Raw genomic sequence first — 14,484 nt, forward strand, 5'->3', positions numbered from 1 at the left:
TTTCTCGTCTACGCGTGATTGCTTTGCGTGTCTCAGTGACAGTTTCTAATCACGCCTCTGATGCTCTCGAGCTGCTATCTAGACAACACTCCCAGATGAGGGCCTTTGTATATCAAAACAGAATAGCCCTCGACTATTTATTAGCAGAAGAGGGAGGGGTCTGTGGGAAATTTAATGAATCAGAATGTTGTATAGAGATTGACGACTATGGGGAAACCATCAGTAGCCTAGCAACAGAAATTAAAAGGGTAGCACATGTTCCAGTACAAAAATGGAACTCCATAGTCCAAGCCTCCTAGTAGGATCAGGTGTTCGACGGAGCATGGTGGAAGAAGGTAATATTTTTTATATTGTGTTCACTAGCCGGGATCATATTTCTACCCTGCCTGATACCTTGTTTTATTAGGCTGATACATTCTGTAGTGCAAGGCATGCAAATAGCAGCCATGCCCAGAGACCCAGAATGTGCTAGGGGAAAAACTAATCAGGTATCAAAAATAATGAAACTGGGAGAGGAAAAGGTACACCATAGAGCAGCAGATGCCTTAGCCAGATTCGAGGAACAGATAAAAGGGGAAGGAGAGGCCTACAGATTGTCTCGGGGAATTCCAGAGAAAGATTGGGATAATGAGCCTTAAAGTAACTAAAGGTTGAGAAATGAGATAATTCGTATCAAGCATCAGTAAAAACCAGTTGTAGAAGGTACAGAAAGCATGAATTAATATGTTTACGTAGAAGGGGAGGGATTGTTATATGTGTATGTTTCAGGCAGATTTTGGGAGAAACCCTCCCACGGGGCCCCCCTCCCCTCCTCCAACCGGTTCGGGAAAAAGACTTCCTCAGAGAGAAGTGGAAAAATCCTGTTTATTAAACAGGCAAAGCACTCCCAGCACAATACCCGATGACAAGAGCTTTGTGCCGCTTACGGAGGGATAACAAACTTAAAGAAAGTCTTGACTTATTAAAGAAATATGGGTATTGATCTAGTATCGATACCCAACTGTGACGGACAAAAACTCTCTAACAGTTTAAAGTTAGAAAGTGTATGTTTATTACGGCCGGGCAGCACGCGGGATATTTCCCTAATTCACACTGCGAAATTCACAGGTAATTACAAAGTCTTTTATTTACAAAAGTGTTGAATATCCAAAATACAAATGCATATTCATACCCCTGTCACCTCCCATTCCTCGCTTCGTATGCTAATTGGCAAAAAGGCTATTAAGCATGCGTACTTTGTTTCTTAAAATGAGTCGGGGGTCTATTTTGGGGAGGGGTCACCTAAAATGAGGAAGTAAGATGAGTCTTCCTCGTCCTGACCTTTCTACCTTTTCAATGCATTCGTGACAAATGATTCCTTGGTAGAACTTACAGTTTCCTGTGTTCAATGGGTCCTTTAAGCAGGAAATCTGCAGCTATCTTATGTCTTATTTACCACATTCTGTTTTTCATGACAAGGACAACTACATAAACATAAACCTGACAAGAAATGAGTTACAAGATCCGGGGTAGCTTATCTAAGATCCGGCTTCTGTTAACTGCGAACAAAGATTACCTATCTACTTCAGCTAATTCAGCAACTTATTACCTTAACTTTCCTAAAAAATCCTTAGTTCCTCAAAATTAACGTCTCAGTCTCCTCTTGAAGATCGTCACTGTGTTCCACCACTCTGTCTCCGCTGACGTTGGGAGAAAAGGAGATGTGCAGGGCTGGTCTTGGTGGGGTGGGTCCCCTGTGGAGGCCCCCGGTGCTTCCCCAGGTCCTTAGTCCGGAGAGGTTGGAACAGTTCCGAGGAGAGGGCAAAAAAAGCAAAAAGGAAGGAAAAAAAAGGACAAAAAAAGAAAAAGAAAAAAAAGGCAAAAAGCTTCAGCTATTCTACAGTGTCTAACTACGCTAGCACTAAACAAACTAACTGCCGGGGAAAAAACAACAGAGCTTCTTTCGTCTTGCCGTGTTCCAGCTCCCCCACTTCAAGGTCACTCCGATGAGCAGAGTTTTCCTGGGGAAAAACAAACCGCACTTGCCCTCCCCCCTGCACCCAACAGACGATTGGGGATACACAGTCACCCCAGGACAATGATAATTCATGCAAATAAAATTGTCATATATATATTTTATGTACTGTTAAAATATACTCTTATAAACTTTAAAACTCACAAGCCAGAGACTGCAACATAATGTCAAAAACACCTGGACAAAGGAGGGAGGACTTAATTTACAATAAGTGTGGCCAGCTCGGAGATGGACCATCCATCAAGGTGATCCGAGGAACGCCCGGGTGATGAATATGTGATAAATATCCGGAGATTGAGTTAACCAGGGCCATCAGAGAGATACATCTCAATGCCCGATTCCGGGAACACGATCACGGGTGCTCATCATTCTCCGGATATGTTTTGTTCAACTTGCTACAGAGAAAGAACTCCTCATGAATACGTGTAGTCCGAAACAGAAGAAAAGGGACTCAGCCTCAGGCAAAAAAAAAAAACGTATAAAGAATCGCTCAGACAGGACAGTCGGGGTGGAGCACAGGAGACCCTCTGCTGCAGCGGTCAAACCTGTGTCTCACCCAGGGCCGACACCCGGGCTCGGCACTGACTTTTTTTCTTTTTTGATAGTGTGTTTTTTTTTTTTTTTTTTTGTCGTTGCTCTCTAAAATTCTATTTGGACCTATATTTTAATAAATTTCCTTCAATAAATAAATTGGAGCGTTTTTCATTTATAACAATCCTGCCGTGGTGCACGGCGAGGACAGGCCATGCTGGTGGCACCCAGGGGTCCGACCTCACCCGACAGACTCACCGTCCCTCACAGACGCCGTGCGGGACTCCCGTGGCTCTTGCGGGGTGCTGTGGGTAGCGAGCTGAGCTTTTGGGCTTCCCCCAGTGGGTCACACCAGCCCCCTGCCCGCCACGCTGCCCATCGGGGCGGCAGCTCGGGGTCGCGCAGTGCCCACCGCCATGCCCTCGGTTCCCGTCTCATGGGCCGCCCCCCCCCGCCCCCGCTCGGTGCCGCTGCGCTGCTCGCTCGGCACCGCGGCGGCCGCCCTCTTCCTCCTTCTGTGCGCCCTGCTCTCCCCAGCCCCGGGAGCGCCTCCTCGCTCCTCCTCCAGCCCCGCTACCGGGGCAAGGCAGCGGCCATGGGGGCTCGGCACGGTGGGGACAGCGGGGACACTCCCGCAGCGCGCTCTGCCTCCAGCCGCCCCCTCCGCATCCCCCTCAGGGATGAGGCAAAACACTGGGAGAAGGTGCTGCCAGTGGCGCAGGATGGCAAAAAGCCCCTGAAATATGTTTGGGGCGGTGGGCAGGGCTTGAGCTGCTCACTCCTGGGGAGCTGCTGCCCGCGTTGGGGCCGAGCTCTGCCCTTGGCAGAGAGAGACTGAGCTGCTGCGGACACCGGGCACCCACAGTAGTTCTCATGTCACCACACCTGTGTGTGCCCTGCCTGCAATTGGAAGGGAATTTGGGTTCAGGGGCTCCCGGGAAGGGTTCGGGAAGGAGGGAGACGTTTCCCAGCGGGACAGGGTTCGGACAGCACCGCAGGTCCTGGGTGCAGTCCCAGAGGTTTTATGTTTCGTGGCCGGGAGGGAGCGGGCCCACAAGCGTGTGGTGGCTTGAGCTGCCAGGGTGATTAGCAGCAATTAATTACAGATGAGCAGCAGCCACCGTCTGCTGTCCAAATGCCTGGCAGCTCCAGGGCTGCTCAGGGGATAGATGGAGAAGCAGATTCCTGCTGAATGAAGATGAGGATGAGGATGAGGATGGAGCGCTCTGCCAAGCTACGGTCCTGACTGTTCCCAACCCTTGGCACCACTAGACATCCTTGCAGCCCTGGGCCAACGCTAAGGGACTGTTCTCCCCACCTCCTGCCCCAGCCCTCCAGCACAGATGTACCAAAACCCCCTGCAAGGCTTCCTCCTGGGTTCCCAGCCTCAAGAGGAACCTGTGGCCAGGCCAGTGAGAAGTTGGGCCACCCAGTTGATTTTGGGCTGGTGTTCTGGTCACACAGCAGCAGGTGCAGCTCTGTGCAGCACCTGCCATGGGGACACATGGAGGTGTCAGGTTTGTGTGGGGCTGGAGACACCCATCCTGCTGGAGCCCCCGTCCCACCAGTGCTGCTCCCTCCCGTTACTTAACAGCACGGCAGTAATTCCTGGCAGGCGTGGAGGTGCCTGTCTCCCAATAAATGCCATCCATGCTGCTTAATCTGGATCAGGGGAGGAAGACCTGGAGCTCTGAGGGGCTTTGGGAAATCAGCGGTGCCTGCTGTGAGTATTTATATAAGGTGGCTGTGGTGTGCAGTGACAGAGTTGGGACCGTGCCAGAGGCGCCTGGAAGCTCTGCCAGCACCTGGGCACAGGTGAGGGTGGGAGGGCAATGTGGCTTCACCGGGGCCAGACTGCTGGGGGCTCTGGCTGTACCAAGGCTCCCTCCAGAGCCTGTGGATGCAGGAAGCCCCATGGCCCTTCCCTGGGAAGGCAGGATGCTCCAGGGCATTGTCCATTGGGACAGAGGGATGAAGCCAGGTCCCACAACACTCCACCAGCCCCACATCCACTGGTGTCCTGCCCCTCTGGAAGTGGCTGTTTGAGCTGTACTTTACACAGTGCATGGACCCAGAGGGATGGTGGGATGAGGAGATGAGAAGAACCTCTGGCCATTCATTACACAGGAAAAAAGAAGGTGGCCTCTTTTATTTCCCTGTTATTTTGAACTCTGCTTCCTTCCCTGGTGCTTGGTTTGGAGCACAGTGTGAGCATGGGAAGAGATGTAGGCTCTGTCCATCTCCCCACTGTTTTGGGGAGGGGAATTATCTGCTCCCCAACTTGGGCAAGGCTGAATCCACCCAGTTGGGATTAGGCTGAGCTGAAGAGACCCAAGATGAGTCCTGCTCTCCACCTCACCACATTCTGCAGACCACGCAGAGCCAGCGAGTGGCCCTAGTCACAGGACCCTCATTAAGAGCATAACAAAGAGCCACAAAGCTCAGGATTAGGTGTCCCAGGCACAGTGCTGGGGGCCCTGGCCAGGCTGAGGATGTCCAAGTGGGGCTGCCTCCTCCTCCTCCTTTTCCTCCTCCTCCTCCTCTTTCACCTGCCAGTGTGAAGGTCACAGTTCACGTGTCCCCCTGACTGTGGCAGAAATAGCGCCTGTTAATCTGGAACCTAAGCAGCTCTCCCATGTGCAATTAAAGAGATCACAAGTCCCAGCCCTGGGGAACGTGTGCTGGCAGCTAAAGCCCTGCCAGTAGGGCTGCTAGGCATGGCAGCTCCCAGTGGCCATAGGGGAACAGGTGAGCTGTGTTTGGGAGGAGTTGGTACCCAGGTGATAAATGTTGTTGAGCTGATGCAGGGTCCTGGGAGGAGGTACAGCTCCTGCAGGGATATCCTAATCCCAGTGCTCAGCTCTGGGGGTTGAGCCAGAACCAAGTGCAGCCTCACAGGAAGAGCTTGAGTGATGGTGGAGGTGAGGAGGATGAGTGGGGCCTTGCTGGAGCAGTTTGTAGCTGCCCTGGGCTGTCCTTATGCCCCATCCCTAGATCCAGTCCCACAGCCATTCCCACAGGAGGGTTTCCCACACAACAGCTGTGGCTGGGACAGGGTTGCAGTGGGAATTCTGCTTGCCTGGCAGCCATAAAGTAGAGCCACTTTGGGCTTTCCACAGTCTTCTCTTTGCTGCAGCAAACCTGGAGTTAATGATGTGCTAATTGGGTCAGGTGAGGACAGCCTGGGAGTTATGAAATGATGCTGGGCCGAGCAGGCTGTGTTGGGGACAATGGTAGCTCTATGTCCCACCCCCTAGGGGTGGCTGGTCCTTCCCTCATGGTTTGGGGAGGGTGAATCCTGTCTTCACCCCATCATCTTGTACAGCAGTGTCCACATGGGAAGGGTGTCCTGTGTGCCCTGGGCCATGGCAGCTCCCCTCTAGGTGAGCAACCACATGGGCACATTGGCCATGCAGGAAGCTGCCTGTGCCTCCATCCTGTTATCTAGACAGGAAGGTGAGGGAGGGAGAACTCCAGGTTGGTCCCTCCTTCTCTGCCACCTCCATCCAGCCCCATGCCCATGTCCAGCCCATCTCCCCTTGCCATGGGAACAGCTGCAGAGAGCCCCTGTGGGAATCCACAGCCCTTCCCACCAGGAACAGAGCTTCTACCTCAATTACCATCACCTTGTCCTAAGCCCCCTTTATCAATCCCTCTAAGCTGCTTTCCCAGGGCTCCAGCAAGAGATGTATTTATAGCCCACTCCTACTCACAAAGCATCTCCCCAGTTAATCGACTAATAGGATTCTTCCCGCACGTCCCTCTCCCCGGAGCACTCACTCAGACACACACCCCCTGCAGCCCCAGCCAAGGCTGAGTGGTTGAGATCAGATGCCAGGGGAGGGACAACGGGGGGGGATATAAGAAGTTGCAGGACTGGGAGCACCCATAGTGACTGGGAGTAGAAGAGGAGAATATCTGTCTGTCCATCCACCTGCCAGGTGAGTGCAACCTGCTCTGCTGCTTGGGCCCTGCCTGGGCTTTGGGGTTCTGAGGGTTTGGAAAATAGGACAGGGACACTGGTGCTGGGTTGTGGCTGGAAGGAGGGTTGTTTGCAGTTGAAAAATGAGGAAAATGTGGACACAAATTATACCAGTGTGGCCAAAGGACACAGTGGAGAGGTCAGGTAGTGGCATAGGACATCTGAGTCCCTTCTTTAGGGCTTGGGAGATGCAGAGCAGGAGTTCAGCTCTTCTCTCTGCCACCTTTCATTGCCTCACCCCCAGTCCCTTACGTCTGGATGGAGCCAAACTCTGCTCCCACTCCCTTTGCACCTTCTCACCCTCCAAGGGTTCCCAAACTTCACATCCCACAGCTCCCAAGGGCCTCAGAGATTTTGAGCTCGGGACTACATTCACATCTTCCTGCCCGGAAGAGAATCATCTCCTCACCCCGTGACCATTTCTTCTCTCTCACCAGCTTTCCTGAGGCTGTGTTTAGAGGCAACCCCGTCCACGTGCCCTTGGGGATTAAAATCCTACCTAGGCTTACGACGTGCTCGTGTCAGAGCTCTCCATCCCTAAGAGGCTGAGCTTATCCCAGTTAATATCCCGGAGAATCAGCTGGTGATCAGTGGGATCTTTACGGCTTCCTTCTGGACATGGGCTTGAGCCAGTAGAGCTTGGGCAGGGCTGGGAAGCTCCAGCCCCAATCCCAGCATAAAGGGATTGGGCTGGAGGGACCCTGTGCCCCGAGACCCCTCTTTCCATGGGGCAGTTGAGCTTCCCTTGAGCTTACTCCCTGTGTTTTCCTCACCTTCCTGTGAGTGACAGGACAAAATGAGCCTGTTCCTACCACTGAGCTGTGAGAGCCAATTTCCAGCAGACAGCAAAAACTATTAAAATTGAGACTCTATAAGGCCTTTTGTTCATTTTCTTGCCTTTCCCGGTCTTAAACCTGCTCCACTGGGAATCACCCCTGTGCTTATTCTTTTCTGGAGCAACACTCCCCCTTTCTCTCTCCCACTTCATCACCTTTTTGGCCAGGAACAAGGAGCTGGCTCAGCTCCCATGTGCCACCCCAAAGCCAAACCTAGCACTCCCGAGCTTTGCAAAGGTGGCAACGCCATATCCCAAGGGCTCTGCAGTTTGTTGGGATGTGCAGGATGTTGGATGGTGTCCATGGCTGGGGTTGCCTCTTCCCCAGCACCTCATCCAGTACTTTCCCTGTTTCTCCCCACAGATTTCCACCTGGAGATTCCTGCACTGACTTAAAATGGCAGAGGGATCAAAGTAAGTATCTTTATTGATTTATTTATCTGGAATTGGGGTGGAGCAGGGCACTACAGGGCAGGAGCAGAGGGGGAAAGTGAGACCCCAGCTTGACCCAACTGCTGCTCCTAGGGGCTGGAATGTGAGCTCTCATGGAGTTCTGTGTTGGTCTTTCTCACTTGTCCTTAAGACACAAAATCTACCCACTCCTTCATGGTCACCCTGAGCTCAGGAGCACATCTGGGGTAGCCACAGAGGTTGGGCTTGGCCTTGAATTTGCAGGATGTGGAATTTCCCAGGGACAGGACACCCTGGTGTAGCTCTTGGTGATGTACCACATTTGTAGGGCAGCCCATCATCTCCCCATCCAGCCTTGTCCAAGGCATTCCCAAACATCTGTCTCTGTTTTCCCCACAGGGTATTCAAGAAGACCAGCCCCAACAGCAAGGTGAGTCTCTGTGCCCTGTCCCCTCATGTGGCCAGCCCAAGGTTTAGGTTGTGCTGGGGTCCCTCTGGACTGGATCTGGCCACAGGATCCAGGCTGGGTCTGCCTTCCCTTTGAAATCTGATTGATTCCTGGACCTGCCACAATGCTACTGCAGGGCTGGCTTTTCAAAATAGAAATTAAAAAATACCCTGATATGACCCCTTAAAGGTGATTCTGGTCCAGCCTGGTGACAAACCCCACGACACAACTCGGCTTCAAAATTTGGGCCAATTCTATGGCAATAATTAACTTGCTTTCTTCCTCTCTTTCCCCATCTGCTACTTCCAGCTTTCCCTCTACCTGGGGAAGAGAGACTATGTGGATAATGTGGATTCAGTGGAATCTGTAGGTGAGTGGGGCTGTGCCCAGCACTGAGCAGGAAGTACAGGCAGGAGAGGCTGGGGAGACCAGTCCCAGTGTTTCAGGCTGCTGGTAGAGCAGGAGCAGCTCTGGAGGAGCAAATGCCATGTTTTCCTGCAAATATCCTTAGGAAAAAAAGTGGGAAAAGGGACAAAGTCTCTTTGCAAAACAACCCAGCCACAGTGTTGGTGGAGACACTGGAGGAGGCATCACCATCCCCCTTGGTAGCAGCTCCTCTCAGTCACCTTCCAGTTGCAAAGTGGATTATTTGGGTTTAAAAAGCTGTGTTTTAGCAAAGATCTTCCCAGGCAGCGGAGCTTACCAGTACTCCTTTTGCTTGTTTGCAGATGGTATCTGCCTGGTCGACCCGGAGTACTTAAAGGACAGGAAAGGTATTGATACAGAAATACAGCACGAGGGGAGGGGATGGAACCAGCTCAGAGCTCAGCAGCAACCTGGGACTGTGCTCAGGTTAAAGCTGCTCTGTGTCACTTACAGCTCATTGTCCATTGGGACCATGGCAGCAAAGGACGTGAGGAATCCTGTTCATATTTAGTATCTGAGGTCCTGAGAAGTCTTGTTTCTGCTGAAGAGTTTTTAAATTGTTTTTCTTGCCTCTTTATTAACACCCTGTGCCTTGCCTCCCTGCCACCCTTCCCCTCGTCCCTCTCCTGCCTGGCTCAGTATATGTGACGCTGACCTGCGCCTTCCGCTATGGCCGCGATGACCTTGACGTGATTGGCCTAAGCTTCAGGAAGGACATCTACGTGGTGACCACCCAGCTGTACCCACCCGTGCCAGACCAGGCCCCCAAAACCCTCACTCCTCTGCAGGAGAAGCTGATGAAGAAGCTTGGGGAGAATGCCTACCCCTTTACCTTTGAGGTAGGGGCTGCTCAGCCCCTCCCAGCCAAGCAGCTCCATGGTGTCATCAGGGCTCAGCCCTGAACATGCCCTTTATTCCCTTTTTTCTCTCTTTCCCTGCTCTGCCCAGATTGCCACCAACCTGCCCTGCTCCATCACCCTCCAGCCTGGGCCAGATGATGTGGGAAAGGTGAGCTGCTGTCCCCAACCTGTGTCCCCTGGACCATCCTCCCTGGCAGGGGGTTGAGCTGTGGGGTGCTAAAAATGAGAATTGATTCTCACAGCTCATGGAGTGAGGGGTGGGAAGGGAGGATGGCTGGAGTCAGCGCCAGAATCTCTGGGAATGCGGTGGGGGAAGGAAGGAAGGAAGTAAAGGAGCCTAAAGCTCAAGCAGCTCTGAACCCCTCCTGCTCAGTAACCATATATGTTCCCCCAGGCCTGTGGCGTGGACTTCGAGGTCAAAGGATTTTGTGCTGAAAATCTGGAGGAGAAAATTCACAAGAGGTATTTTCAGGGGATCCCTTTCCCCCCACTTTTGGCCCTAAAACTAAACCACATTGGATCTTTTTGGGGTGGCCAGCTTAGGGGTCAGGCTGAGGACCTTCTGTCAGCCTGTGCCACCCTTGGGTGGGGAGCTCTGCCCCAAACTGAGGCAGCGGTCCCTGTGTCACATCCTAAGAGCCAGGTGAAACCTTCACCCTCTGGCTGGAGCCGCTGTGATGATCCCAAAGAGTCCCTGCAGCCCCTCGAAGGCCTTGTTGATGCTGTGGGGGACACTGGGGGTGTCACCTCTGTCCCCACAGGAACTCGGTGCGCCTCATCATCCGCAAGGTCCAGTTCGCCCCGGCACAGACGGGGCCGGCCCCAAGAGCCGAGACCACCCGGCAGTTCATGATGTCAGACAAGCCTCTGCACCTTGAAGCTTTACTGGATAGGGAGGTCAGTAGGGACACTGTTCCCCCCCACCCAGGGACGTGGACCAAGATTTCTGGTCACATCACTGAGCCTCTTCCCATTGCAGATCTACTACCACGGAGACCCCATCTATGTGACTGTCAACATCAACAACACAACCAACAAGGTTGTGAAAAAGATTAAGATCTCAGGTGAGAGAGGGGCAGAAGGGATGTGTCCCTGCACCCATCACTGCCAGAGATGGGGACCGTGAGCCCCTGCCATGTCACCAACATGGCTCCCCCTTGTGTGTCCCCAGTGGATCAAATCACAGATGTGGTCCTGTATTCCCTGGATAAATACACGAAGACTGTCTGCACTGAGGAGATAAAGTAAGGGACCTGGAGGTGATGTGGCATTTCCAAGAGGGAGGAAGAGAAACGAGGAGGAGGATGGGAGAGTGATGGGGAGAGAGGATGTGACTGTTTTACACCAAGCAGCAAAAAAATCTCTGGGTTAGAAGAGCAGGGGCAGAGGAAGCAGAGGACAGGGAAGGCAGTGGACAGTGTTCCACCAGCACAAGCTGGTAGTGGCTGGGAAGGTCCCTGGGGAAGGTGCACAGCTGCTCCCAGGCTTCTTCATCTCCCCACTTTCCATTTTTGAGGCCAGACACAGCCTCTGCCCACTGAGAATGAGGAGGGAGGGAGCAAAGGTGGGGGGAGAAAAAAGAAATGGTTGTAGAGGGGAAGGAGAGGAGGGAACAAAAGGAAATGTCCCAGCAGCTGCATGGGGGGGAGGGGCGGGGGGGGGGGGGCAGGGCTGGCTCTGCACAGGTGTCTGCAGTGATGCTGAGCACCCCTAGGCTGTGGCTGGCTCTGACCTCATCTCTCCCACCCTTCCAGTGATACTGTGGCTGCCAATTCCACTTTCTCCAAAACGTACTCGGTGACCCCCCTGCTCTCGTCCAACCGCCAGAAGCGGGGCCTCGCTCTTGATGGCAAACTCAAGCACGAGGACACCAACCTGGCCTCCACCACCATGTAAGAGCTGTGTGGGGTCCCCCTGCTCCCCACCTTGCCTTCCTCCACTTCCCCCTGCTCAGGAAGCTCTGGGCTCCCACCAAGGGCCCCTGAACACACCCCATCCAGCTGGAAAATGTAGGGATTTTGTGACATTGTCACAGACCTACCTCTCCATCCCATAGGAGAGATATAGCTTCCCAGTACCAATGCTGCTCAAAGCTCCTGGATCCCTTTTCAGGGCTGTGCCTTGTCTTGGAAGGGGCCTCCAGAAGCTGCTTTGTGGCTTCACCCAATTGCCCTCTCCTCTCTTCTGTTTTGCTCTCCTGCTAAACCCCAGTGCATCTCACATGTTGCAGGACACAGATAAACCCTGGGAACTGCCATGGGGGAGGGGATGGCGTCTGCAGGCAGCACTGCCCTCCCACTGTCCCCCCTCTGCCTTTTTCCTAGCCTGAGACCCGGCATGGACAAGGAGGTGTTGGGCATCTTGGTGTCCTACAAAGTGAAGGTCAACCTGGTGGTATCCCGAGGAGGGTGAGGCTCTGTGGGCATGGGAATCAGGGATCATCAGCTTGGGCTGTGCTGGGGAATTTTGTACCCTGGGGATATGAGAGGGCACTCATAACATGGGCCCCCTCATCCCTGCCCTGCTCCCCTGGAGTTACTGGGCTGCTCTCTGACCCTCACCACCCCTATTATCAACCATCTTCCACCTCAGTATAAAGCACAGTCTAACACCTCCCCTCCTCTGCCTTGGCTCATTTCTGTCCCTTCTCTCCTGCTGCCACAGCATCCTGGGGGATCTCACTGCCAGGTAAGGGGAGCTGCCTGTGGGGCTGAGCGTGGGGCTATGCTGGGCCGGATTCTTGAGAGAACTGCTTTTCCTTCCAGTGATGTTGGGGTGGAGATGCCTGTCATCCTCATGCACCCGAAGCCTGATGACTGTGAGTTGTGTGTGGGGTGCTGCCGAAAATCAGCAGGGAAGAGGCACTTCTGGTTCAGAGGGGAGTTGGTAAAAACAACTCTGGTGCAGCTGCCCCAGTGCCAAGGGTCCTGCTTTGCCCTCTGAGGGATGGGCACAGCTGTCCCAGAGCAGGGTGGGAGCAGTTTTCCCATGGGATGGGCACAGCTGTCCAGCTGTGCTGCACCCACCCTGTGTCCTGGAGCAGGGTGGGAGATGTCCTCCCCATGTCATCCTTCCCACTGTCCCTCTTTCCAGGAAAACACCCAAGCACTGAGGAGAGCTGTCAGTTGAAATGTCCTTTCTGTATTAACCTGCACATCTTTTCTCTCCCCATCCCTTTTTCACTGTGCTTATCACTGGAATACAGCTAAGCCAAGGTAAAGAGATGTTTCCTCTAACACACAAACCACATAGATCCATCACAGATGGATGTGACATCCCAGCTTGAGGTCACATCCCCTTGGGTTAAACCACCCAGGTCTCAAAGCCCTGAGCCTGTGTCATAGCAGCCACTCCCAGAGGCAGCAGGAAAGATCAAATCCTGGGATTGGGATGTGTTCTGCAAATTTCCAGGGCTTATTTGACAACTCCCCTTGCTGCAGACATAGCAGCTGCAAGCCCAGGCCTTGCCCTGTCCCTCAGAAGCAGCTGGCAGTGTCTTCCAGCCACAAGTGCCATCACTGGACAAAATGTCTTCATGGTCATGGCCCCTACACAGATATCCCTGGGCTGCTTGAAGCCACATCCCTGTGTCCCTGCATGTTCCCCAGCACCAGAGGCCTCTTCTCCTCTCAAATCAGCTTATTCCAGATGAAGCCACAGCTGGGGCTGCTTCTCTCTGGGAAGCTGCAGTGCCAAATCCATTCCTGACAGCCATAGCCCTGAGAAAGGTTTTGTGTCTGGTTACACTCTGCAACAGGATTTGAGGACTGGGATTTGGGGCCTGGAAAACCAGGCTGCAACTCCAGGCTTTCATACTTATCCCTTCCGCACCATCCCAGCTCAGTGAGAACATTTAAACTTCCAAATAGGAAATCTCTTGGTCTGTACCCACCATGGCTCCATGTAGGTTTTGCCAAATCATTTCACATTCTCAAGCTTTTGGAATCTCTTTTGCTGACTCTTTTTTTCTGTTTTCTCCCCTATTTTCACTTTGTGCTCTCCCTTGCTGTTACTTGCTGCTCACCTTTCTCAAGGAGGTAACTTAGCTCTTTGTTTTCCTTTCCTTGTTTTCCCTTGTAAATGCAAAACTATTGTGTAAAAAAACACCAGAAGCTGCAGGCCCAGCTCCTTGGGTCATGCAGGCACGCAGTGATGGGGCCTGGGTTTGTGTGCTGGGGCCAGGCTGTGCCTCACAGTGGCCTGAGTGTTCTGAGTGGGGTAACAGGGCCGGGGTGACCACTGCACTGTCCCCATTAGGAGCAGAGTTTGGGCTCAGCATGGATTTCCCCTCCTCCTGTGGGCTCACTGTGCTCTGCTCCCTCTTCCAGCGAGGAGGACGTTGTCATTGAGGAATTTGCTCGCCACAAGCTCAAGGGAGAGAAGGATGATGAAGATGAGAAGGAGGAAGTTGAGAAAGGGGAGAGCTAAGCTGTGGGGGCCCCAATGCCCTAGTTTGGGAAGCAGCCACCTGTAGTGTCCTCACTGTGCCATACCTGGCACAGCCCCCTCAGCCCCTCACAGTCCTCATATGTCCCTCTTCCTCCCCAGGCTTCCAGCACCCACTCCAAGTCCTGGTAGTGGTGGTGAGAGCTGCTGCAGCTCCTCCTAGGACCACCATGCTAGAAAGCCCCATGGTGCTCCCTGTTCCCATGGGTGCTGGGACAGGGTGGGTGCAATAGCCCTGGCCGAGTGTGTCACCAGCGTGGCTATCACCTGCCCATGCTGTGCACAGCTCTGTGACATTGATACCAATAAACACCCCCGGTGGCCCGGTGCAGGCTCTGTGTTGTGCTGGGGCAGAGCAGATGGTGCCTTCGTGCAGGGGGGGATGAGGTGATGCAGGAGCTGGTGCAGCCAGTCCCGGTCGGGCCCATCCCTGGTACAGCCGGGCCCATCCAAGGTACGGCTAGATACAGCCTGCGACAGCTGGGTCCAATCCCGCTACAATATCCCCGCTACAGCCCGGGCATATCCCGC

General features: G+C 53.4%; 1 protein-coding gene across 2 annotated transcripts; it reads left to right on the plus strand.

The window, feature by feature from the left end:
* Positions 1-6,356: 6,356 nt before the first annotated feature.
* ARR3 (arrestin 3) lies at positions 6,357-14,130 on the plus strand. 2 transcript variants are annotated; one of them, XM_040088930.1, is made up of 18 exons: positions 6,357-6,486; positions 7,727-7,776; positions 8,173-8,203; positions 8,531-8,591; positions 8,950-8,994; positions 9,287-9,486; positions 9,596-9,655; positions 9,902-9,969; positions 10,269-10,404; positions 10,487-10,571; positions 10,679-10,751; positions 11,262-11,399; positions 11,832-11,915; positions 12,172-12,195; positions 12,273-12,325; positions 12,713-12,722; positions 13,542-13,544; positions 13,836-14,130. In XM_040088930.1, exons 2-18 carry the CDS (start codon positions 7,760-7,762, stop codon positions 13,933-13,935), a joined length of 1,188 nt encoding a protein of 395 aa, XP_039944864.1. In that variant the 5' UTR covers positions 6,357-6,486; positions 7,727-7,759; the 3' UTR covers positions 13,936-14,130. The 2 variants fall into 2 exon arrangements, with proteins under 2 accessions (XP_039944864.1, XP_039944863.1); XM_040088929.1 differs by lacking the exons at positions 12,713-12,722; positions 13,542-13,544.
* Positions 14,131-14,484: the final 354 nt, after the last annotated feature.

This window comes from Hirundo rustica, chromosome W (assembly GCF_015227805.2).
Source record: "Hirundo rustica isolate bHirRus1 chromosome W, bHirRus1.pri.v3, whole genome shotgun sequence".
Taxonomy (NCBI): domain Eukaryota; kingdom Metazoa; phylum Chordata; class Aves; order Passeriformes; family Hirundinidae; genus Hirundo; species Hirundo rustica.